Raw genomic sequence first — 25,613 nt, 5'->3', positions numbered from 1 at the left:
TGTCAACTGGACTTGGGATAGGAATATCAATTGGTTAGTGATCAACCACCCCAATACCCAAACTGTGTTGTTATTGTTCATTAATTTCAGTCATGTCTGCCTCTTATGTGAGCCTATTTGGGGTTTTTCTTGGCAAAGATACTGGAGTGGTTTGCCATTTGGTTCTCCAAGCCCAAATTTAGTCATTCTTAAAGAATGTTCTTGTTATAACACTAAGATGATCTGTTTTATGATGTAGTCATTGTTTTCCCTCCTTAAATTATGAACTTGATAGAAATAAAAAAACATGGTCATTTCAATATATGAAAAAGAAAAGGGTAATCATATATGAAGTTGCAGATCTCAATTAAGGTTTTTATACTTTTTTTTGTGAGGCAATTGGGGTTAAGTGACTTGCCCAGGGTCACACAGCTAGTAAGTGTCAAGAACCTGAGGCCGAATTTGAACTCAGGTCCTCCTGAATCCAGGGCCAGTGCTCTATCCACTGTGCCACCTAGCTGCCCCAAGGTTTTTATACTTTTAAAAGAATATAATAATTTGTCCTGATTGTATCTTTCGAACTTCTGTTCTTGTTTGTGTATTTTACAAATGTTTCATTATATTCTTTTCTTTCTTTTTCTTTTTTTTTTTTTTGGGGGGGAGGCATCTGTTATTCTCATCTTCCCAACTTCCCCTCCCTCCTTAAACAAACAAATAAACAAAAAAGTCTTTATTATAACAAGCAAGTCCAGTCAAGAAAACAGATCATTCTTTGGCCATGTTGGAAAATGTAAGCCTCATTCTTCACCTCTGGTCTATCACTTCTCTGCCAAGAAGTAAGAGGCATGGTCATTCAAATTATGGTTGGCTATTGCACTGATCAGATGTTCTTAAATTCTTAAGTCTTTCACAATTGTAGCCCTTTACAACATTATAGTTATTGTATAAATTGTCTTCCCATTTCTACTTCCCTTTTCATCAGTTCACATGGGTCCACAGGGAATGGGGCAAGCCCTAAGGAATCTGAATTTACTTTATGTGTGAAGGAGAATCTTAGATTCTAGCCTGTATTCAGATGATTGCTCTAAGCTTTAGCTTTTAATTTTTCCAGGGAATTCCTGTAGGTGGTCATATCATCAGTTACTTGATAGAAAAATCTCGAGTTGTTTTTCAAAACCATGGAGAGCGGAATTTTCATATCTTCTACCAACTGCTGGAAGGAGGGGAAGATGACCTATTATCCTACCTGGGACTTGTGCGGAACCCCCAGGCATATCTGTACCTTAAACAGGTTGGAAAAACATGGCATCTGGTGTCTTGTATTCTTCTGGAGGGTGGGACTCATCTGTTTGGGCCTTTCCAGAAGACTGTCTGCCATCTCTTCCCCTCTTCAAGCTATTCTCTATACAGCTGCCTAATTGATATCCTTAAAGTTCAGATCTGACCAGGCTGTTACCTCAATCAAGAAGCTTCACCCTGCATTCCCAGGCTGAGTTTATATTGCTTTCTTTAATGTCCTTTATCTTCCATCCAAACTGGCCTGCCAAACTCAGAGTTCCATCTCCCACCTGCAAGACTATGCCCGATTCTTGGAATAGTCTCACCTCTTCCTAGCTTCCTTCAAAGTCCAGCTCAAGGACCATCTCCCAAAGAACACCATTCTGAGCTCCCCAGCGATCAGTGATCTCCCCCTGACCAAATTGCTTTATATTTACTCAGTATATATTTTTACATACTTATAAGTGGAATGTGATCTCTTTGAAGGCAGAGACTGTTTTATTTTTGTTTTTCTTTTTTTCCCATTGTATCCTTGAACGTGTTGAGTTACCTATGGAACTTCTAGGTTGGAGATGCCAGATTAGAGTTTAGGAGAGAAATTAGGCAGGGCAGAGTAAAGAGATCTGGGAATTATGAGCATCAGATGATCAATGAACCCATGGGAGCAGATGCAAACAGAAAGAGAAAAGAGGGTCTGGGATAGAGCCTTGGAGTGGGTGGACATGGATGGTCATCCAGTGTGTAAAACCCCAAACTTGTCTTTGATCTGGTATAAACTTAAAGAAGGGCAGCTAGGGGACACCACAGTGCACAGAGTGCTGTGCTTGGACTCAGAAAGACTCGTTTTCCTGAGTTTAAATCCAGCCTCAGACACTTACTAACTGTGTGACCCTGAGTAAGTCACTTCACTCTGTTTGCCTCAGTTTCCTCATATGTTAAATGAGCTAGAGAAGGAAATGGCAAAACATTCTACAATCTTAGCCAAGAAAACCCTAAACGGGATCACAAAGAGTTGTACATGACCAAAAACAACTGAACAATAAAAACAAACTTAAAGAATTTACCAGGAAGTTTTACATTCATTTATAGATACTAACATAGAAAGCATATTTCACATAGACACAACATTGAAAACAAGGTTATAAGAGCAGCTAGGTGGCACAGTGGATAAAGCACTGGCCCTGGAGTCAGGAGGACCTGAGTTCAAATCTGGTCTCAGACACTTGACACTTACTAGCTGTGTGACCCTAGGCAAGTCACTTAACCCCAATTGCCCCACCCCCCAAAAAAATCCAAGGTTATAGAAAACTTCCCTTTTGAAGCTATGATATTCACCAGGTAGGACATGCATATATGATACACATTAAGTAGGAATTTGCCTATTTTAAAGCATGCTGACAGAATTAATAGAAGTCTTACCGAATCTCTCCTAGGGTGATGAGCATAATCCATGCTTCTCTAAATGCTAAACCATCTTTCTAACCAGAGGGTCTCATTCCACCTGGCCACCAGAGAACTCAGAACCCTATGACTGTTGCCAGGGGAATTTTAATATTCTTTACTAAATTTGAACATTGTCATTTCAGTGCCCATGTTCTAGAGGGTAGGACTGATTTCATGTATGTAGATGACCTGATTTGATTTGATTAATATGTGAGTGACAATTTATCATGAAGCAAGGAAATGTCAACATTAGCTAAATTTTTTTACCCAGAATAGGAATTTCCTTATGGCATTTCCAGGCTTTGTAAATACTATTAAGAAGATTTAGAGTTATTATTCTTATAACTATTATTACTAGTAGTTAAATAACAGTTGGCTTTTTAGCAGGGCAATATATTTTTTTTCTTCAGAAAAGTAATGCCCCAGCATTTGTATTCTAGTACAAAGAGAATTATGGTGGCAATCAACCAATCAGCATTTATTAAATACCTACTCCATGCCAGACTGGGGATATAAATACAACAGTGAGCCAATCTGTCTTCTCTAAACTTATATGGGGGTGGGGTAGGATACAATATATTCACATATAAGTACATATGGGAGATTGGCAAAAACAATGTAATGTAAACCTCAAAGTAGGAGTTCTTAACTCAGTGTCCATGAAATTTTTTAAAATTTGATAATTAGCTGCGTGACTCTGGGCAAGTCACTTAACCCTCCTTGCCCCTCCCCCCCCAAATTATAACTGCATTTTAACATAATTGGTTTCTTTTAATATCTTATGTATTTTATGTTATGTATTTAAAAATGTGATACTGAGAAGAGGCCCATGGGCTCTACCTACCCACCAAAGAGACCTTGACACAAGATAAGATTTAGAACCCCTGACCTGGTGTATATGTACATAATTTATGCCCATGCATGCTTGAAAAACATTAAAACTGGCATCCGAAGATCCTCTCTGTCTCTGTCTCAACAGGGTCGGTGTGCCACAGTGACTTCTATTAATGACAAGAATGACTGGAAAACCGTGGTCAAAGCTTTCTCCATCATTGATTTTAATGAAACTGATTTGGAGGTAAGGGCCACCAGGGCTTGGCTGCCAACTTCCTGTTAAGGTTGAATGTGACCATAAGGAGCACAGTTTCTCTGTAGCTTCCTGATTCTTCCAAAGTTTTTGGGTGCCTGGAGCACATGTATGGGAGGGATCTGAGAGTGGTACAAACATATACTGACCCAGATGACTTAAACATATTAGGATTCAAGTCCCTTATAAATTAGGGTTCAGTGACATCTTCATGCTTTGTGTAACTTAACCTATATTGTAATGTAGGGATATTCATATTTCTCCTTTCTGCGTTCCTGTTCTAATTTGTTCATTATTTTAGATTTAGTTATAAACTATTCTTTTGAAAGCCAGAGCAGATATATAACTGAGGCTGAATTCACACTTATTATCTCTATCTTCCTCTATGAGATTTTTCTTCCCTTTTTCTTAAATGCATATTTAAAATGTTTTGTTATTGTTTTAAATGCATAATTTACAACGAACAATAAATGGCCAATTAAATAAAAAGTGGGGTGAATCTCCAACGTTAAACTCCCAAGATTTGAAGCATTCAAATGAATGAATGAAAGAATGAATGAATGAATGAATGAATGAAGCACTTTCTCAGTGCCAAGCACTGTATGAAGGGCCAGGGGTACAAAAATGGAAAGGAGGAAGGTGGCTTGCCTTCACACCTCCTCAGAATGAGAGGGCCTGTTCCAAAAAATAATCACTGTTTACATTCTGATGGAGGTGACACCAATAGAAAGAATGAGTTTTCTTTTATTTAAAAATTCTATTGAGGGGTAGCTAGGTGGGGCAGTGGATAAAGCACCGGCCTTGGATTCAGGAGTACCTGAGTTCAAATCTGACCTCAGACACTTGACACTTACTAGCTGTATGACCCTGGGCAAGTCACTTAACCTCCATTGCCCCCCCCCAATTCTATTGATATATTTTGCTTTTCTATGACCTCCATTTCTGAATATTTCCCTTGGTATTTTCCTACCCAATAAACCAACCCTCATAACAAAAATAAATAAAACAGGGAAAAAAAAACCCAACATACCAATTTATTCTTTTTTCCCCTGTCTTTCTTTCTTTCTTTCTTTCTTTCTTTTCCCTTTCAGGGTAATGAGGGTCAAGTGACTTGTCCAGGGTCACACAGCTAAGTGTGTCAAGTGTCTGAGGCCAGATTTGAACTCAGGTCCTCCTGAATCCAAGGCCGGTGCTTTATCCCAACTTACTCTTTCTGTATATGCAATGTTCTAACATTCATTTTTGTAGGATTTTGAGTTCCACATTTTTTCTCTCCCTCCCTTCCCTCCACCCTCCCCAGGACAGCAAGCAATCAGATATAGGTTATATATGTACAATCATGTTATCCATATTTCCATATTAGTCATGTTATATACAGTGTTCCACACCCGTAGTCCCCTCTTCAAAGGAGGGAGCGAGGGAAGGCATACATTTTAACAAAATAAAGTCAAACCAATCCCTTCTCTGCCATCAAAACATCGCTTCCTTTGTCTCGTCTTCCAAATGAGGCATACTCATAAACTTCCTTTACTTTTCCATTTATATATGTATCTAGAATACACATATACATACAGATATACATACACATACACGCATATGCCTATATCTACACACACATATTTACCTATATAGATCTATTTGTTTATCTATATCATGTATCTGTATTTATATGGGTGTGATATATAAATCACGTGTCTGATATAGATAGATCTAGATCTAGCCATATATAGATTTACCCATATTATATCTATATAAACCTATATAGGTGAATGATAGACATGTACATATATATCTATATAGATATATCATATCGCAATATACCTATAAAGATATCTATGTATATCTAGTTATGTCTGTATAGGTATATACATGTGTGTATAAATATAGTACATATAGATATGTTTGCATAGAGAGAGAGAATATATGTGAATGAATGAATGAAAAATAATTGATTAAGCATGTATTATAGGCCAAGCACCATATGCACACACCTGTATATTTGTAGAATAGTTGTGTCTGGAGGGCAGCTAGGTGGCACAGTGGATAGAGCACTGGCCCTGGATTCAGGAGGACCTGAGTTCAAATTCGGCCTCAGACACTTGACACTTACTAGCTGCGTGACCCTGGGCAGATCACTTAACCCTCATTGCCCCGCCAAAAAAAAAAAAAAAGAATAGTTGTGTCTTGTCGTTCTTCTGATTCCGGGGACCTTATCTGAGATCACTTGACCTTTTGCATTTCCTTTTATTGATCATATTTTTAATGGTTCTGTAACATTGTGTCATGCTAATACACCACCATTTATTCATCCATTCTCCAATCTTTAGGTTTTGCCATTGGGTTCGTTCATTTGTTTTTTGCTATTGCAAATAAAGCCAGAGAGCATATTTCTGGATAGATTGATCCCATTCTCCCTGCCGTGATGTCTGCAGGATGTAGTCCAGGGATAGAATCATAACTGGGTCAGAGAGTGTAGAATCATGGCTCTAAGAGCTGGAAGGGTCAGGTGTGACCCATCTTTTGACTCTTCTTCACTGTCAGATGCTCTCTGAGAAGCCCCCACCAACAATGTAATAGTGTCTGTTTCCCGGCCAACACCAAATTTTATCACCTTTTTTTTTTTAAGGGGCAGGGCTATTTAGTCAATTTCATGGCCACGGTGGGGGTATCATTGGGATGTCTTGGTTTAGATTTATGTGATTGTTAACAGTTTGTATCCTCCTCCCCCCCAAAAAAATTTCTATTCTCCTTTATGTCCTTTGATCATTTTTCCATTAAAAAGTTTGTTTTTCTCTTATCAAAACATGTCAATTTCAAATATCAGACTTTCTGCATTAAATTTATCCGAAAAATATTTCCTCCCCCTCCCCCCCATCAATTTCTCCTCTTTTCATTTTAGAGATATCACTTTGGGTCATGTTTTCCCATTGTGATTTGATACTAAGAATTAATAACAGGCAGCTAGGTGGCACAGTGGATAGAGCACCGGCCCTGGATTCAGAAGGACCTGAGTTCAAATCCGGCCTCAGACACTTAACACTTACTAGCTGTGTAACCCTGGGCAAGTCACTTAACCCCAATTGCCTCACCAAAAACAAAACAAAAATAAAACCCCAATAAGTATTAATAGCAAAACATCTGGGGGGAAATACAACAGAAGCATTTTCAGCAGTTAAGGGTTATAGTTCCCCCCATTTTCATTTTTAATCAATCAATTCAGTCATTTATCTATTTATGTGCCTGTTTCTATATGATGTACATTTTAAACATTTTTGAGTTCCAAATTCTCTCCCTCCAGTCCCTCTCCTACCCACTGAGAAGGCAAGCAATATGAAGTTAAGCAAAACATATTTCCATATTAGCTATGTTGCAAGGGGGAAGCAAGAAAAAGAAAGTGAAAAGAAAGTATGCTTCAGTCTGCCCCCAGAGTTTATCGGTTCTCTTGCCGGAGGTGGACGGCGTTTGTCATCATGACCTAAGGGCAATAGTTGAGGTAGACACAACTGGATTCTACATCAGGGTCTCTTCGAAGTCACTTATTCATCCAGGTTCCATCCCTCCTCCAACTACTCAATCAGATGACTTGTTCTCCCCTCCCCCTTCGTTGCAGAATCTCTTTGGCATCGTTGCCAGTGTTCTTCACCTGGGGAACGTTCATTTTGTAGAAGAAGGCAGTGGATGTGTCACTATTCCTGATATCAGTCAGATCAAATGGATAGCAAAGGTAACCCTCCCCCACACCTCAGAAGGGGTCCTCTGACATCATCCTTCTCAGCGTTGGAGATGAGGGATGCCCCAAACTAGCACAGATTTATAGCCAAGTCATTCAGTGAGGCCACTGGATGTCATGGTGGATAGAACATGTGCCTGGTGTCAGGAAGACCTGAGTTCAAATCTGGTTACTAGCTGTGTGCTGATGGGCTCATCAACCTCTCTCAACCTCAGTTTTCTCATCTATAAAAAGGACATAATTACAGCGCCTACCTTACAGAGGTGTTTATGAGGATGGGATAATATTTGTAAAATACTCTGCAAACTGGGGCATCTAGGTGGCGCAATGGATAAAACACCATCCCTGGATCCAGGAGGACCTGAGTTCAAATTTGACCTCAGATACTTAACACTTACTAGCTGTGTGACCCTGGGCAAGTCGCTTAACCCCAAATGCCTCACCAAAAAAAAAAAAAAAACGAAAACAAAACAAAACAAAAAAGCAAATATGAAACACCAACAATGCCCAACACCCTCTGATTGAGAGATGGCATCTGCAAGAGAAGAATGCTTAGCATAAAAAATACTGTCAATTGTTTGGCTTTTTAATTGATTTGTGATGCTCGTGGCCATTCGTGATGCTTTAGGCGATCCCTAAAATGGCATGGAGGTGCTGATTCTCACTTTAATTCTTCTTCTTCCCAGCTATTAGGTGTCCAGTTATCAGCTCTTCAGGAAGCTCTGACATATAGAAAAATTGAAGCCAAATCAGAAGAGGTATAAACCCAACTCCTCCCTTGGAACCATGCCAGGCTTCCCCATTCTCTTGCTGTAACAACATGCCATTGGTGGGGAAGGCCTGTGGGGCACCATCCCTCTGCCCTCAGCTCAGACCGTACACACAGCCAGGCATCACCGAAGAGCTGCTTAGGAGTTCTGACTCATTGGAGTTTTCTTTCTACCATGGATTGTGTACCCTTTAATTGTTTTTCAGGTGTTATGCCCATTGAATATAGATCTGTCGGTCTATTCCAGAGATGCGATGGCTAAAGCGATTTATGGACGGATGTTCACTTGGCTTGTTAACAAGATCAATGGATCTCTGGCCAACAAGGTGAGTCGGATGACCTATTCCCTTGGAGAATGGCACACGGGGGTTAGTATATACCCTTTGGTTGTCTGATGGAGCCTAGCGACCCCTTCTCAAGAGCATGCTCTTAAATGATTGATATAAAATACATAGGATGAAGGGGGCAGCTAGGTGGCACAGTGGGTAAGGCACAGGCCCTGGATTCAGGAGGACCTGAGTTCAAATCCGGCCTCAGACACTTGACACTTACTAGCTGTGTGACCCTGGGCAAGTCACTTAACCCCCCATTGCCCCGCAAAAAAAAAATACATAGGGTGACAAAGGAAACCAAGTATACTGAAATATAGGTATCAAAAAAAATGTGCCCATCCAAATCTGCAAACCCCTTCAAATCCATGCATGGGATTCTGTGGGCCTCAGATAAAGAAACCTTCCCTTAAAGAACACATGAAACTTATGCCACGTCCATACAGAGTCCCTGGGTATTAAATACACAAGGGTGTGCTGGACCCAGCTCAAATTAACTTGTAAGACCCAGGGGTTTTTTTGTTTGTTTGTTTTTGTAATTTTTTTTTTTGGCAGAGCAATGAGGGTTAAGTGACTTGCCCAGGGTCACACAGCTAGTAAGTGTCAAGTGTCTAAGGCTGGATTTGAACTCAGGTACTCCTGAATCCAGGGCTGGTGCTTTATCCACTGCGCCACCCAGCTGCCCCAGAAGAGATTGGGGTGGGGGGAGGCAGTGAAGGTTAAATGACTTGCCCAGGGTCAGAGCTAGTGTCAAGTGTCTGAGGTCAGATTTCAACTCAGGTCCTCCTGAATCCAGGGCCAGTGCTTTATCCACCGCACCACCTAGCTGCCCCTAAGACCCAGTTTTCTTTTCTTTTCTTTTTTTTTTTTTTTTTGTGAGGCAATTGGGGTTAAGTGACTTGCCCAGGGTCACACAGCTAGTAAGTGTTAAGTGTCTGAGGCCGGATTTGAACTCAGATACTCCTGACTCCAGGGGCGGTGCTCTATCCACTGCGCCATCTAGCTGCCCCCAAGACCCAGTTTTCTAATGGAAAAATAGACCTTAATCTGCTTAATCATGTACTAAGTAGGGCCACCATCACAGCTCATTGTCTTTTTTTTATATATAAAGTATTTTATTTTTCCAATTATATGTAGATAATTTTTAGCATTCATTTTTAAGTAATACACATTTTTGGGGCAGCTAGGTGGCACAGTGGATAAAGCACCGGCCCTGGATTCAGAAGGACCTGAGTTCAAATCCAGCCTCAGACACTTGACACTAGCTCTGTGACCCTGGGCAAGTCACTTAACCCTCATTGCCCTGCAAAAAAAAAGTAATAAATATTTTTATTTATAATTTTTAAGTTTCATTTTTTATCCTTCTTTCCGTCCCTCCCCTCCCCCCTTTTTGAGGCACTAAGCAATCAGAAATAGGTTATACGTGTGCCATTATGTAAAACATTACCATATTAGTCATTTCATATAAGAAAACTTGAATAAAAGAAAAAAATGAAAGAAAGTGAAAATAGCCTGCTTCAGTCTGTGTTCCATCAATATTAGTTCTCTCTGTGGAGGTAGATAACATGTTTCATCAATAGTCCTTTGGGATTATCTTGGATCATTGTATTGTTGAGAATAGTTAGGTCATTCACGGTTCTTCATCAAACAATATTGCTGTCTCTGTGCACAATGTTCTCTTGGTGCTGCTCTCTTCACTCTACATCAGTTCATATAAGTCTTTCCAGGTCTTTCTGAAGTCATCCTGCTTGTCATTTCTTATAGCACAATAATATTCTATCACTATCATATACCACAGCTTGTTTAGCCATTCCCCAATCGATGGGCATTCCTTTGATTTCCAATTCTTAGCCACCACAAAAAGAGCTTAGTGTTCATTTTTATAAGGTTGAGTTCCAAATTTTTCTCCCTTCCTCCTTCCCTCCCCTCTTCCTAAAACAGTAAGCAATTTGATAGTATATATATATATGTGATTGTACACGTGCAACCATGTAAAATATATTTCCGTATTAGTCACAGTTGTGAAAGAAGAAACAGACCAAAAGGGGAAAACACATGCACACACACAAAGAGAGTGAAAATAGTATGCTTTGATCTGCATTCAGAGTCCATCAGTTCTTTATCTGGACATGGATAGCATTTTCTATCGCGAGCCCTTTATCATTGCCTTAGATCATTGTATTGCTGAGAAGAGTTAAGTCTATTTCAGTGGACCATCACACAATGTTGCTGTTACTGCATACAATGTTTTCCACATTCTGCTTATCTCACTTTGCATCCGTTCATACAAGTCTTTCCAGGTTTTTCTGAAAGCTGCCTATTCATCATTTTTATTTGCACAATAGTATTCCATTACATTCATATACCACAGCTCATTCAGCCATCTGATGGGCATCTCCTCAGCTCCCATTTTCTAATATTTTTCCACCACAAGAAGAGCTGCTATAAATATTTTTGCACATGTAGGTCCTCATTCTTTTTCTTGGCCTTGTCTTTCAACTCTTCATGGTTGAATGTGGGTCTGACGTTTCAGAGACCATAAATAGTATAGTTACATAGGTCCGTGGTAGGGGTCTGTGGGAAGAGAAGGAGTTGTGTGGGTCAGTGGTTACATTCTTCCCCCCACCCAATCCCACCCTGGGCTTCGTGTATCCCCGGGGGCTCTTAGACAAATGAGCAGAGGAAACAAGGATCCAGATCTTCAGAGACCAGAATCACTTAGCCCTGGAGGCTCCTGCCCAGCTTCAGGAGGCTCTATATTCCACAGTTGATTTTCTCATTGGTAAAAATCCGGTGTCTTCATGAGTAAAGACTGTGTGCGTTCTTTCTGAACAGGACTTCACCCGAAAAACTGTGATTGGGTTGCTTGACATCTATGGATTTGAAGTTTTTGATAAGAACGGGTAAGGATCATTATCCTCCAAATGGGTTGTACTTACGCCTTTCAAGTTTTTCAAGTATGAGGCCAAGGTCTCAGAATGGTTTCTCCCATTTTTCCTAATCATCCCAACTAGTGAAGTCCTTTGCTGACCTTATTCTTAATTCATAGAGTCTCCATTTAAGAATACTACGAACTTGAGCCAAAAGATATCTTCTTCTTTGTACTTTTTTACAAACCAGAACAAGGACGTTGTTTGTTCTTTATCAAAAGATGGGGTGGGTGGTGCGATGGATGAAGCGTAAATCCTGCCTCAGAAACGTACTAACTGTGTGACCCTGGGCAAGTCACTTCACCTCAAGCTACCTCAGTTTCCTCAACTGCAAAATAGGGATAATAATAACACTTACCTAACAGGGTTGTTGTGAGGGTTAATTGACATATAAAGTGCTTTGCAAACCTTAAAATGATATATAAATGCTAGCTGCGATGATGATGAGGCTTTATCAGAACAGAAACGCCATGAGGTTGAGTAGCCCAGATGACAACACATGCAAAATCTGGTCTCCCCCTGTGGTCTATTTAAACCCTTTGTGTTTTAAGTTTTGAACAGTTCTGTATAAATTACTGCAACGAGAAACTGCAGCAGCTGCTGATAGAGATGACCCTCAAAGCAGAGCAAATAGAATACGAGTTGGAAGGCATCGAGGTATCGCAATCCTCTCCCCGCTTTCCCCCCTTTTCCATGGAGTGGTCACAATGGTCCCCTAAGGACATTCTCTTCAGGACAATTTTCTGTCTCATTGGGGCCAAGCTTTATTTCATCTGCCTGTTTTCTTCTGGGCTTCCTGGGAAAACAGTTTGAAACCTCTATTAGAGTCTTTCATTGACCGTACAAGATATCCCCAAGATGGGAATGATCCCAGTTTTCAATATTTGGCCCTCACCATCACAAGTTGAAACAGATCCTGGTGGCCTCTGAATCAAGTTGTTCAAAGCAAAGATGTTTTAGATGCATCTTTCTGTTCTCAATGAACTTTCAATAAGTGTAACTCTTTGAAATGAGAATCCCTCTGCCTTGTTGTTCCAGTGGGAGCCAATACAATACTTCAATAACAAGATTATATGTGACTTGGTGGAAGAGAAACACAAAGGAATTATTTCCATTCTGGTGAGAAAAATGAATGCTGAAAGTAACATAATGAGTGTGTGGTTTTCATTATACATAAGGAATGTGTACTTTGGCACCCATTTTTTATGAAAGGTAGTGTTGTGCAGTGGGTAGAGCACTGTAGTAGTAGTAGTAGTAGTAGTAGTAGTAGTAGTAGTAGTAGTAGTAGTAGTAGTAGTAGTAGTAGTAGTAGTAGTAGTAGTAGTAGTAGTCAGGGAAAGGAGGGGAGTTTGAGAGGCTTGAGTTTGAATCCCAGTTCTTGACACAACTAGCTGTGTAACCCTGGCTATGCCTCAGTGTCCTCATCTGTAAAGTGGGGATAATAATCACACTTACTTTATAGGGTTGTGATAAGGTTCAGGTGAGATAATATATTGGCAAGCCTCCAAGTGCTATATGCTAAATGTTACCTATTATATAGGGTGCCTGTATTCTCACCTCCTTGTCTTTGTTCTGTGTTTTTACCCCAGTATCCTATTTTGTTGTTGTCCCGTCATTTCAGTCATGTCTGACTCTCCCTGACCCCATTTGGGGTTTTCTTGGCAGATACTGAAGTGGTTTACCATTTCCTTCTCCAGCTCATTTTACTTATGAGGAAACTGAGGCAAATGAAGTGACTTGCCCAGGGTCACACATCTAGGAAGTGTCTAAGGCTCAGGTCTTTCTGATTCCAGGCTGGGTGCTCTATCCACTGCCCCACCTTAGTATCTAGCATAGTGTTTGACATATAGTTAACATGCAGTGCCATTCAGTCTGTCAGCTAAACATTTATTAGGCACTTACTGTATGCCAGAGTCTTTGCTGGGCACTAGGAATATAAAGAAAGGCAAAGCACAATCCCTGCCCTTGAAGAATTCACCCTCTAGTGGGGGAGACAACATGCAAACAACTAGGTACAGATAAGATTGAGGCAGGAGAAACTGGAGGTAATCAGCCCAGGGAAGGCCCTGGCACAAGGGCAATCAAGACAGGCTTATTACAGAAGGTGGGGTTTTAATTGGATTTGAAGGAGGCCATGTGACACCTTCAGTTTAACTCTAAACTACCATAACTCACGCAGGGCTCAGCAGCAGCCAATCCTGCTTTGGACATCTGTCTGTCTGACTTCTCCCTGTTCTCTCATCTCAACTCGGGCCCCATGGACCTGAAGAAAAGGCCTTTTCAGTCAGCCAGGCAAGAAGGGCTCATTAAGCACCTACTATGTGCGGGCCCTGCGCTAAGCTCTGGTGATACAAAAAGAGGCAAAAGACAGTCCCTGCCCTCAAGGAATTTACAATCCAATGGGGGAGACAAGTTCTATACAGGATAAGCAGGAAATAATTAAAAGAATGAAGGTGTGGGGGAGGGGTGGCAGCTAGGTGGCACAATGGATAAAGCACTGGCCCTGGATTCAGGAGGACCTGAGTTCAAATCTAGCCTCAGACACTTGGCACTTACTAGCTATGTGACCCTGGCAAGTCACTTAACCCTCATTGCCCCGTCAAAAAAATTGTTTTTAATTTAAAAATTAAAAAAAGAATGAAGGCACCAGAATTAAGAGGGGGCAGGGAAGGCTTCCTGTATGAGGAGAGATTTTAGTTGGGACTTCAAGGAAGCCAGAAAGATCAATAGTCAGTGTGGAGAAAGGAGAACGTTCCAGGAGTGGAGGACAGCCAGAGAGCATGCCCAGAGCCCAGAGATGGAGTGTCTTGTTCCTGGGACAGCCATGAGGCCGGCGTCCCAGGGTTGCAGTCTATGTGTTGGGGAGTAAAGTGTAAAAAGATGAAAGGTGAGAGGGGGCAGATTGTAAGGGGCTTTGAATGCCAAACAGAGCATCCTGAAGGTGAGAGGGAGCCACTGGAGTTTATCAAGGGGAGTGGTAAGGTGACACGATTACACCTGAGCTTTAGGAAAATCACTTTCGTAGCTGAGTGACAGATGGTTTGGAGTGGGGAGAAACCAGAGGAACACAACCCTTCCTGCCCCCCCCCCCCAGCAAGCTATTGCAATAATCAGGGCGTGAGGTGATAAGGGTCTGCACCAGAAATTGTGTCATATCTCTGGGATGGCTGACATTGGCAGGGCCCATACCAGCCCTCTGATTCTATGGCTCATGCATGAAATACTACTGCTACTGCTGCTGCTACTGCTACTACTACTAGCAGCAGCCACAGCAGCAGCCACAGCAGCAGCCACAGCAGCAGCCACAGCAGCAGCCACAGCAGCAGTAGTACTAGTATAGCTTCTACTATATGACTGGCACTATAAAACACTTTACAAATGTGATCTCATTTGATCCTCACCACTATCCTGGAAGGTAGGAGCTATTGGGATCCCCATTTTACAGATGAGGAAACTGAGGCAGAAATAAACTATAAAGTGGTAAGTTCTTAAAGAGCACAATGAATAATGCTGTTCTATGACATCAATTTTGCCGTCTTGCCAGAGACATTTCCCCTAACTTGCCTGATTTTCACCTACCTTGCAAAAGCTGCATTTGTATTCTTTTTTTTTTTTTAGTGAGGCAATTGGGGTTAAGTGACTTGCCCAGGGTCACACAGCTAGTAAGTGTTAAGTGTCTGAGGCTGGATTTGAACTCAGGTACTCCTGACTCCAGGGCCAGTGCTCTATCCAGTGCACTAGCTAGCTGCCCTGCATTTGTATTCTTGCTATCTGAAGGATGAAAACATCCATGTTCAAAGCTTTTGAGAAAGAAAGCTTGCCTTTTCTTTTTTTCTTTGAAGGATGAAGAATGCCTCCGGCCTGGCACTCCAACGGATCTGAGTTTCTTGGAAAAATTGGAAGAGAAAGTAGGGAAGCATGCTCACTTTCAGACGTAAGTACTTTATGAGCCATGTACAAATTCTTCCTTTTCTTCACCATGCACACAGTCCCCTGGGAGATTTTCTGAGACACCCCCGAGGGAGTTTATTTGTAAGATTTTTAAAACGATGCTCTTACATCATTTATGTTGCCATGTTTTTCTCAGTCTTTCACCTGGAAGTCAGGCATAGTTCATCTTGGGTAAAGATTTTTTTTGTTTGTTTGTTTTTTGTTTTTTTGGGTTTTTTTGGTGAGGCAGTTGGGGTTAAGTGACTTGCCCAGGGTCACACAGCTAGTAAGTGTTAAGTGTCAGAGGCCGGATTTGAACTCAGGTACTTCTGAATCCAGGGCTGGTGCTCTATCCACTGTGCCATCTAGCTGCCCCTTGGGTAAAGATTTAATCTAGATAAAGGCTGGTTTGGGAACAGGAAAGAAAGGTAATAAGCATTTATATAGCTCTCATTACATGCCAGGCATTGGACTAAGTGCTTTGTAAAAACAAATATCTTATTTAAACCTCACCACAACCCCACAAGGTAGGTGCTATTATTATCATTACTTTACAGTTAGAGAAACTGAGGCAGAGTGGTTAAGAAACTTGCCCGGGATCACACGGCTAGGAAGTGTCTGAGGCTGGATTTGAACTCAGGTCTTCCTGATTCCAGGCAGAAATCATCCGAATCTTCAAAATGAAGCCCATTTTAGAAATGCCTCTGCTAGTCAATTAGCCAAATGAAAACCCATGGTCAGTAGTTTGTTGTTAGTAGATCACTTTCAAAAGCTAGTTCTTGGGGTGGCTAGGTGGCACAGTGGATAGAGCACCAGCCCTGGAGCCAGGAGGACCTGAGTTCAAACCTGACCTCAGACACTTGACACTTACTAGCTGTATGACCCTGGGCAAGTCACCTAACCCTAATTGCCTCACAAAAAAAAACCCCAAAACAAACAAAAGCTAGTTCTCTTTCTCTATAGATAGAATATACACATTTACATGCACATGTAGTGAATATTCATATATACATCTATAACAAAGACCTTCCTTTCAATTGGTATAATCCTAATCAAATGAGTATCTAATTAGTATTCCTAATAAGTGCCCAGAGATTCAGCCAAGTAATGGACCTTGATATGAATTCCATGTCAAAAGCATCATTTCCCCATATCCTCAGTACACAGTTGTTTGGGTTTTTTGGGTTGGTTTTTTTTTTTTTTTTTTTTTTAGTGAGGCAATTGGGGTTAAGTGACTTGCCCAGGGTCACACAGCTAGTAAGTGTCAAGTGTCTGAGGCTGGATTTGAACTCAGGTATTCCTGACTCCAGAGCCGGTGCTCTATCCACTGCGCCACCTAGCTGCCCCCATAGTTGTTTTGTAATAGGAGGTGCTGAAAGCTTCCTCTCTGCTTTTGTTTGAAAATATTTTAGTTGGGAGCATAAATCCCCAGCAGGCAACTTCCTGAATTATTCCACCATTTCTTTACATGTTAGGATAATACTCGCTTTTTTTTTTTTTTAAGTGAGGCAATGGGGGTTAAGTGACTTGCCCAGGGTCACACAGCTAGTAAGTGTTAAGTGTCTGAGGCTGGATTTGAACTCAGGTCCTCCTGACTCCAGGGCCGGTGCTTTATCCACTGCGCCACCTAGATGCCCCCAATAATACTTGCTTTTGAGAGAATACTCACTTTTCCGCTGGATTTGGAGTTGGGAGATCTGAGTTCAAATCCCAGTGCTGCCACTAAAATAATCTGAGCCCTTGGGCGAGTCACTATGCCTGTTCCTCATCTGTAAAATGGGTGGTGGGAAGGGTTGGACTGGATGAATGTTGGGGGTCTATTTCATCTCTAAATCTACATAGGATCCTACAGTGGCCTTAATCATTTAGGAGGCACCTTCCCTTTAATAAGCCTGTGAGGTAGAAAGTGCAAGAAATCGGGGCAGCTAGGTGGTGCAGTGGATAGAGCACTGGTCCTGGAGTCAGGAGTACCTGAGTTCAAATCCAACCTCAGACACTTGACACTTACTAGCTGTGTGACCCTGGGCAAGTCACTTAACCCCCATTGCCCCGCGCAAAAAAAAAAAAGAAAAGAAAGTACAAGAAATCATTACTATCATTTTATTTTCAGAGACATGGAAAGCATATTAGCCATGCCTGGTCAGTCAGGATATAAACCCAAGTCCTCTGAACCCATGTCTAGTATGCCTTCTGCCCAGTCCTGTTGCTTCCCACACACAGCAAAGGAGAGAATTTCCATTTTGCTTTATTTCTGTTTTCCTGTAGCCGCAAGCTTGCTGGTCCAAAGGCTAGGAAAAAGATCAGTTGGATGGAATTCCGGCTTCTCCACTATGCAGGAGAGGTCACCTACTGCGCTCGGGGTGAGTGGGTACTCGTGAACATTTCCATCTACATAATCTGAAACCCCAAGAGAGTTCTAAGCATATGTGTGTCCATCCATCCATCTATCCATTTATCAGCTATCTACCTATCCATCCATCTATCCATTTATCCATCTATCTATCCATCCATCCATCCATCCACCCATCTAGCTAGCTAGCTATTTATTCATCCATCTGTCAGCTATCTATCCATCTGTCATCTATCATCCATCCATCCATTTGTCTCCATCCATCTCCCTATCTCTCTATATACATCTATTCTTCCATCCATCTATTTTTATCCATCCACTCCTCTTTGTCTCTCTATCCAGATATCTATTCCTTTGTCTTTTGGGGGGGGCGGGGGGGGCGATTGGGGTTAAGTGACTTGCCCAGGGTCACAGAGCTAGTAAGTGTTAAGTGTCTGAGGCCGGATTTGAACTCAGGTCCTCCTGAATCCAGGGCTGGTGCTCTATCCACTGCGCCACCTAGCTGCCCCCCTATTCTTCTCTGTCTTTATCCATCTCCCTATTTCTCTCCATCCATTTTTATCCATTCACCCGTCTATCTTTTAGTCTCTCTATACATTTCTCTGTTTTTTACTCAGACATCTCTCTAACATCCATCCATCTACTTATCTATCTCTATCTATCCGTCAGTTCCTCTATCTATTCTATTTTTATCCATCTACCCCTCTATTTCTCTATTATCTATCTTTATCCATTCCACTCTCTAGCTTTATTTATCCATCTATCCCTCTATCTTTCCATCTACCTTCTTAGCTTTTAAAATAGAGCTGTCATTTCATTGGAATGAAGATAATTCCCAATATAGAATCACTTCCCACTGATACAGATTGAACTTTGTCACTTAGAATCTTTCGATTGTTGTCAAGGGCACTAAGAGGCTGAGGGTCTTCCAAGTTGTCACAGGGCTAATATATGTTAGAAGCAGGACATGAATCCAGATCGTCTTGACCCAAAGGCCTTCCGTCCATTATACCATACCACCCAAATAATATTAACCATTAAGCCCCAGGCTTTAGAGACACCATTTCGTATTTTGTTGGTTTCAGTCATTTTCAGTCATGTCAGACTCTTCGTGACCTCATTTGGGGTTTTCTTGGCAGAGATCCTGGAGTGGTTTGCCATTTCTTCTCAAGCTCATTTTACAGATGAGGAAACCAAGGGAAACAGGGATAAATGACTTGCCCAGGGTCACACAATTAGGAAGTGTCTGAGGCTGGATTCAAATTCAGGAAGATGAGTCTTTCTGATTCCAAGTCCAGTGTTCTATCTGCTGCACCACCTGGGTACCCCACCAATTCATGTACAAGCTTTCAAAATGGAAGATTCCTCTTAAATTGTGTCACCTTGGGCAGCCAGGTGGTGCAGTGGATAAAGCACCGGCCTTGGATTCAGGAGTACCTGAGTTCAAATCCAGCTTCAGACACTTGACACTAGCTGTGTGACCCTGGGCAAGTCACGTAACCCCAATTGCCCCGAAAAAATTTTTTTTAAAAAATGTGTCACTTCGGGGCAGCTAGGTGGCGCAGTGGATAGAGCACCGGCCCTGGAGTCAGGAGGACCTGAGTTCAAATCCAGCCTCAGACACTTAACACTTACTAGCTGTGTGACCCTGGGCAAGTCACTTAACCCTAATTGCCTCACTTAAAAAACAAACAAACAAACAAACAAACAAAAATATGTTACTTCTCCATGAGTAAGAGTTTGAATTCCTCTTGGAAAATTCTGGAATAAGGCAATCCAGACAGTGGTTTCACCTATAATAAACTCAGAAACAGAAGTGGGTTTCAGTTCCCTGCTCTTTCCACTCTGGGATTCAATCAGCCAATTTAGCTAGCATTTATTAAGCACCTACTACGTGCCCAGCATGCACCTCAGAGAAGTAAGTTGGAGTAAAGACTGTGTTTTGCCAGAATGATGTTTAGCATTTCAGCCCTTGGCAGGAGAATGGAAGAAGTGTCACACCCATGATTTTAATGATCTTCTGGCTCTAAAAACCTTTATTTTAATGAGTTTTCCTTGATATTCATGACATGTCAAGATTCTGATCAATTCATTTCTTTTAAACTGTTTTATCTCCTAGGGTTCTTAGAAAAAAACAATGATCTCCTCTACAGGCATCTCAAAAAGGTAAGGCAGACAACCATTGGTATTGTTCTGTCAAGTCAGGCAGGCCAAGGCAGCAAGCCTCTATTAAGTCCCTACTATGTGCTAAGCACTACAGAGTGTGATGTTTAAAATCTAAATGTGGGTCCTAATCTGGATTTGAACTCAGGTCTCCTTAACTCCAGGCCCCGTGTACTATCCACTGTGCCACCTCTTGCCAGTATGTGGTGAGGCAGTGACAGCAATCCGAGCAAGGCACATACTTGCCTGAGATCAGCAGTCACCCCGACTTTTAAAAACCACCATTTTTAACAAAAATAGAATTTTTGAGAAACATTCTTAAAACATGTGAGATTGAAAGTGTGTTATTGGGGCAGCTAGGTGGCGCAGTGGATAGAGCACTAGCCCTAGATTCAGAAGGACCCGAGTTCAAATGCGGCCTCAGATCCTTGACACTTACTAGCTGTGTGACCCTGGGCAAGTCACTTAACCCCAATTGCCTCACCAAAAAAAAAAAAAAGAAAAGAAAAAGAAAGTGTGTTATCAAAGTCGACACATGGTGGGGGCAGGGCAATGAGGGTTGAGGGAAGTGCCCAGGTTCACACAGCTGGTAAGTGTCAAGTGTCAAGCTGCCCCCCAACACATTTTTTTAAACCCCAAACCATTCTACCCAGAGGCAGTAGCTGTTCGTATCACTTGTCTAAAATCCCAAGCCTTTGGGGCAGCTAGGTGGTGCAGTAGATAAAGCACTAGCCCTGGATTCAGGAGGACCTGAGTTCAAATCCTGCCTAAGACACTTGACACTAGCTGTGTGGCCCTGGGCAAGTCACTTACACCTCATTGCCCCACAAAGAAAGAAAGAAAGAAAGAAAGAAAGAAAGAAAGAAAGAAAGAAAGAAAGAAAGAAAGAAAGAAAGAAAGAAAGAAAGAAAGAAAGAAAGAAAGAAAGAAAGAAAGAAAGAAAGAAAGAAAGAACACCGCATGACTAAAATCCCAAGCCTTTGCTTAAAGGAGCCAAATGTCTCTCCTCACTGAACCCTCAAGGCCTTTTTGTCTGGTCTCTCTGGCTGTGTTGCCTTCTTGGGAGGGAAGGAAGGGATTGATTAGCTTCCAGGCTGGTCCCAGGGAGGTGCCTCCTGCATCAGAAGCCAACATCGGCCCACAACTCCCAGTCATGGTTGAGGTTTCTCGTCCTTCCACCTTCCCATCCACTCACTGGAACATGTATTATGAACAGCAGCCAATTACTGAGCATCAGAGCCACATCTGGTCACTTATAGCAAGACTTAGTTTTATTCATACTTGGAATAATGGGACATGATTGTAGCTTGTTTCACAGCATGAAGGAAATAACTGTGAGTTATCTCCTCTCTGGGACTGATCAGCTCCTCTCATTTTCCAGTGGGACTCATTTCTCCTTTTGAATTTGAAAGAGTTATCTTTGCTCAACCAGTATCTTCTCTAATCCTGTAAAGAAAACATAGCCCTTAGGTGGTGCCATTGTACAGAGAGCACAGGGCCTGGAGTCAGGAAGACCTGAGTTCAAATCCAACTTCAGACACTTCCTAGCTGTGTGACCTTGGCCAAGTCACTTCTCCTAGTTTTCTCAGTTTTCTCATTTGTAAAATGAGCTGGAGAAGGAAATGGCAAATCACTCCAGTATCTTTGCCAAGAAAACCCCAGATGAGGTCGTGAAGAGTCTGACCTGACTGAAAAACAAATGAACATAAAGAAAACCAGTCCAGGTGAATGATAGCTCTTTTACACTTTAGGTAGGAAAATGGATAGGAGAGGGCAGCTAGGTGGTGCAGTGGATAAAGCACTGGCCCTGGATTCAGGAGGACCTGAGTTCAAATCTGGCCTCTGACACTTGACACTTACTAGCTGTGTGATCCTAGGCAAGTCACTTAACCCTCATTGCCCTGCAAAAATAAATAGAGAGAGAGATAAATAAACAAACAAATAAATAGATGAATGAATGAATAAATAAATAAATAAATAAATGGATAGGGTACTAGAGTCAGGAAATCCTGAGTTCAAATCTTGCCTCAGACACTTTCTAGCTGTGTGACCCCAGGGCAAGTCTTAACCTCTCTCAGCCTCAGTTTCTTCATCTGTGAAGTGAAGATAACACCAGTCCCAAATTTACAGGATTATTGAGAGGCTCAGTTGAGATAACATATGTAAAGTGCTTTGTAAACTTCAAAGTGCTAGAAAAAAGCTAATTGTTGTTGCTCTTGTTGTGGTGTTGTTGTTGTTGTTGTCATTTTTGGTCTACCTAGAATTTGCCAGGAGCACATGATGACTGTATCAGACTCACTTTGACCTTTAATTTCCTATCAGGTGCTGTGTGGGTCTAAAAACGGCATAATTAAAGAGTGCTTTCTTGTAGAAGAATTAGAAAATAGGAAAAGGCCTACAACGGTGAGTGGGAAAACTAGCCTATAAAATGTAAAAGGGCACAGAGACATCTGATTTTTTTTAAAGTCTTCTGGCACTGGCCCGACGGCATCGCCCTCACACAGTTAGACTGAGAAAATCACAGGACATCAGAGAAGGGGAGACCTTAGAGGTCAGCACGGCCATTTTATAGATGGGCTCACTGGGGCCCTGAGAGGGACTGAGCGGTTTGCCCAAGGTCACATAGAGAGTTCACAACAGACGTGGGACTCCAGACCTGGCCCTCTGATTCCCATTTCTGGGCCCTGATTTCTCAGTGTAGCCAACGGTTGGATTTAAGCCCTTTGTCTCTCTTAAGAAAAAGTGTAGTGGAAAGAGAATGGGCCTCATAGCCAGAAAGACCTGAGTTCAACTCCTGCCTCTGTGTGACCCTGGGCATATCCTGCAGCCTCTCAGGGCTGTTCAAGGCCATGTTCTTCAGATTATAGGTTGCAAAGAGGGCTCCAAGACCCCCATTGGCAGAAGGTGTTTCCTCATTAGGGAATTTCCTATTCCTGAAATCACAGATTCAGACCCTATCCCTAAGGTTAAAAGCCTTTTTTTTTTTTAAATCCTGACACCTGATGTCAGGAGATCCAGAGATGAATGAATTCTAAGAAGAGTCAACAATTCAACAGAACATTAATTAATGTAAGGTGAACAGAATACAAAGAGAAAAGAAAAACAGATCCTGCCATCAAAGAGTTTACACTCTATTTAGGGGATTGGTGAAGCCACAAGAAGTTCACCAACAAGTAAATACCAGATTTATGCAATGTAAATGTATCGGTATTGGTATTGGAAGGAGATTCCCGGGCACATCAGGAAGGGCCTCATGTAAGGGGGCAGCCCCTGGCTGATGCTTGAAGGGAGTCCAGGGATTCTTATAGGCCAAGTCAAGGAAAGAGGATATTCCAGGTCCAAGGGATAGACTGATGTCTATGGGGAAAGCTCCAAGGTCAGTGTGAGAAGAATGGGAAATGCACAAAGGGTTGCAGGATGAAATAAGATGGGGAGATCTGGAAAAGGCTAATGCTCAGAATGGTAATAATCATGTTTCAGGTGAATTGTATGTGCTCCTATTGGCTCATGATGTTTAATCAGGATACTCTGTCTGTGTAGGTGGGAACTCAGTTCAAGAACAGCGTAGCCAACCTCATTGACATCCTGATGTCCAAAGAGCCTTCTTACATTCGCTGCATCAAACCCAATGAGGGAAAAGAACCGAGTGAGTGATTGAATGCAAGGAAATGTGAGCATAGATCCAGAACTGGAGGGGGGTTGTTTCATCAGAGTCTTGTCCAGCCCACTCATTTTTCTTAATTAGATTTAAAAAATTTTTTTTGTTATTCTGAAGCTGGTAAATGCCAACAAACATGAACATTTCCACATGCAAAAGAGAATAGAAAAGGAGGATTGTAGGTAAACAGTAAACCTTTTTTACATTCAGTTTGCATTTTTTGTGGGGGGGGGGGTGACGCAATTGGGGTTAAGTGACTTGCCCAGGGTCACACAGTTAGTAAGTGTCAAGTGTCTGAGGTTGGATTTGAACTCAGGTCCTCCTGAATCCAGGGCCGGTGCTCCATCCACTGCGCCACCTGGCTGCCCACAATTTGCATTTTTTAGAAGTATTTAACAGTCAAAGAATCAACCTCATGGTGGATGGAGCCAAGATGGCAGAGGAAAGGCACTTAAGCTCTAGAATTATTTAACAGTCAACATGTTTGTTTCAAAGCTAACCTCTTTGTCATTTTCTCCCTCTGAAATTTCATCTGTTCTCTTCTGTTCATTTAAAAACAAACAAAAGGGGCAGCTAGGTGGCGCAGTGGATAGAGCACTGGCCCTGGAGTCAGGAGGACCTGAGTTCAAATCTGACCTCAGACACTTAACACTTACTAGCTATGTGACCCTGGGCAAGTCACTTAACCCCAATTGCCTCACTAAAAAAAAAGGGGTGGGCAGCTAAGTGGTGCAGTGGTTAAAGCTCTGGCCCTGGATTCAGGAGGACCTGAGTTCAAATCCAGTCTCAGACAATTGACACTAGCTGTGTGACCCTGGGCAAGTCACTTAATCCTCATTGCCCAGCAAAAATTTAAAAACAAAAAACCAAACAACCAAAACAAACAAACAAACAAAAGGGGCAGCTAGGTGGCTCAGTGAGCACTGGCCCTGGAGTCAGGAGGACCTGAGTTCAAATCCAACCTCAGACACTTGACACTTGCTGTGTGACCCTGGGCAAGTCACAACCCCAATTGCCTCACCAAATAAACAAACAAACGAATGAATGAATAAATAAATGAATGAATAAACAAATAAACAAACAAATAAATAAATAACAAAAATGCTACAATGACCCTCTTGTCTTTCCTTTTTGTTTTCTGCCTTTGGATTGTCTATCACCAAGGACCCAGGGAGCTTAATTGATTTGTCTTATGTCACATAGGGAGAAAATGACAGAGCAGGATTTGAATTCAGGTCTTCTAACTCTGAATCTAGTGAACTTTCCACTTTACTACATAACCCGTCTCTGGTTTAACATTGTAAAAAACACTATTCCATAGCCCTCAGCTCATGGAAAAATTTCTTTTCTTTGTAAGACAATTATGTTCACCTTTGTTGGGTTTTGCCCACTAGAATTCCCATTTCATACTAAACAAATTCTACTTCATTGTGGATCTGGTTGTTACATCTCATCATTACCTACAAGTGTCTCACATTCCCTTAGAATCATTCTACTTCTCCCTGTGCCTCCCTCATTTTTTGTCCTTGCATTTCCAGCGCCTAGCACAGTGTTCAACACATAGTAGGTGGCTTAATCAACACTTGTTGATTGATTGACTTGCCTTACTATTGCTCAAAGACTGGTAGCCACACAGAGATGTTGGGCGGAGAAGTATTTTCAAGCCAATGGTTGCAATAGACTTAGGTGTACAAGCTCTTGAAAAGGTCTTCTGGCTCTTGGGGATTTGGGGATCAACTACCCTTTTCTGTTTCTTTCCAACTATGCTTCTACAGGTAAGTTTGATGACTTCCTCATAAGGCATCAGATCAAGTACCTGGGTCTGATGGAGCACCTGCGGGTGAGACGGGCTGGATTTGCCTACAGGAGGAAATATGAGCACTTCTTACAAAGGTATATATTCTGTTGACTTCTCAATGAGCACTACCATGGATTAAACAGGGTGAGCAACATCCAGTGGGCTTGGA

General features: G+C 41.8%; 1 protein-coding gene across 1 annotated transcript in view; it reads left to right on the top strand.

The window, feature by feature from the left end:
* Positions 1 to 25,613, top strand: part of MYO1H (myosin IH) — a 50,553-nt gene that overhangs the window by 7,503 nt on the left and 17,437 nt on the right. The window contains exons 5-18 of the mRNA XM_043969033.1: positions 1,091 to 1,270; positions 3,680 to 3,778; positions 7,398 to 7,511; positions 8,204 to 8,275; positions 8,493 to 8,612; positions 11,451 to 11,518; positions 12,097 to 12,202; positions 12,584 to 12,664; positions 15,388 to 15,479; positions 17,741 to 17,835; positions 19,945 to 19,991; positions 22,311 to 22,391; positions 23,529 to 23,634; positions 25,422 to 25,539. Of these exons, the coding sequence (XP_043824968.1) occupies positions 1,091 to 1,270; positions 3,680 to 3,778; positions 7,398 to 7,511; positions 8,204 to 8,275; positions 8,493 to 8,612; positions 11,451 to 11,518; positions 12,097 to 12,202; positions 12,584 to 12,664; positions 15,388 to 15,479; positions 17,741 to 17,835; positions 19,945 to 19,991; positions 22,311 to 22,391; positions 23,529 to 23,634; positions 25,422 to 25,539 (1,379 nt within the window). The remainder of the gene's footprint in view (positions 1 to 1,090; positions 1,271 to 3,679; positions 3,779 to 7,397; positions 7,512 to 8,203; positions 8,276 to 8,492; positions 8,613 to 11,450; positions 11,519 to 12,096; positions 12,203 to 12,583; positions 12,665 to 15,387; positions 15,480 to 17,740; positions 17,836 to 19,944; positions 19,992 to 22,310; positions 22,392 to 23,528; positions 23,635 to 25,421; positions 25,540 to 25,613) is intronic.

This window comes from Dromiciops gliroides, chromosome 1 (genome assembly GCF_019393635.1).
Source record: "Dromiciops gliroides isolate mDroGli1 chromosome 1, mDroGli1.pri, whole genome shotgun sequence".
NCBI classification, from domain to species: Eukaryota; Metazoa; Chordata; class Mammalia; order Microbiotheria; family Microbiotheriidae; genus Dromiciops; species Dromiciops gliroides.
This window is presented reverse-complemented; position numbering and strand designations above follow the sequence as displayed.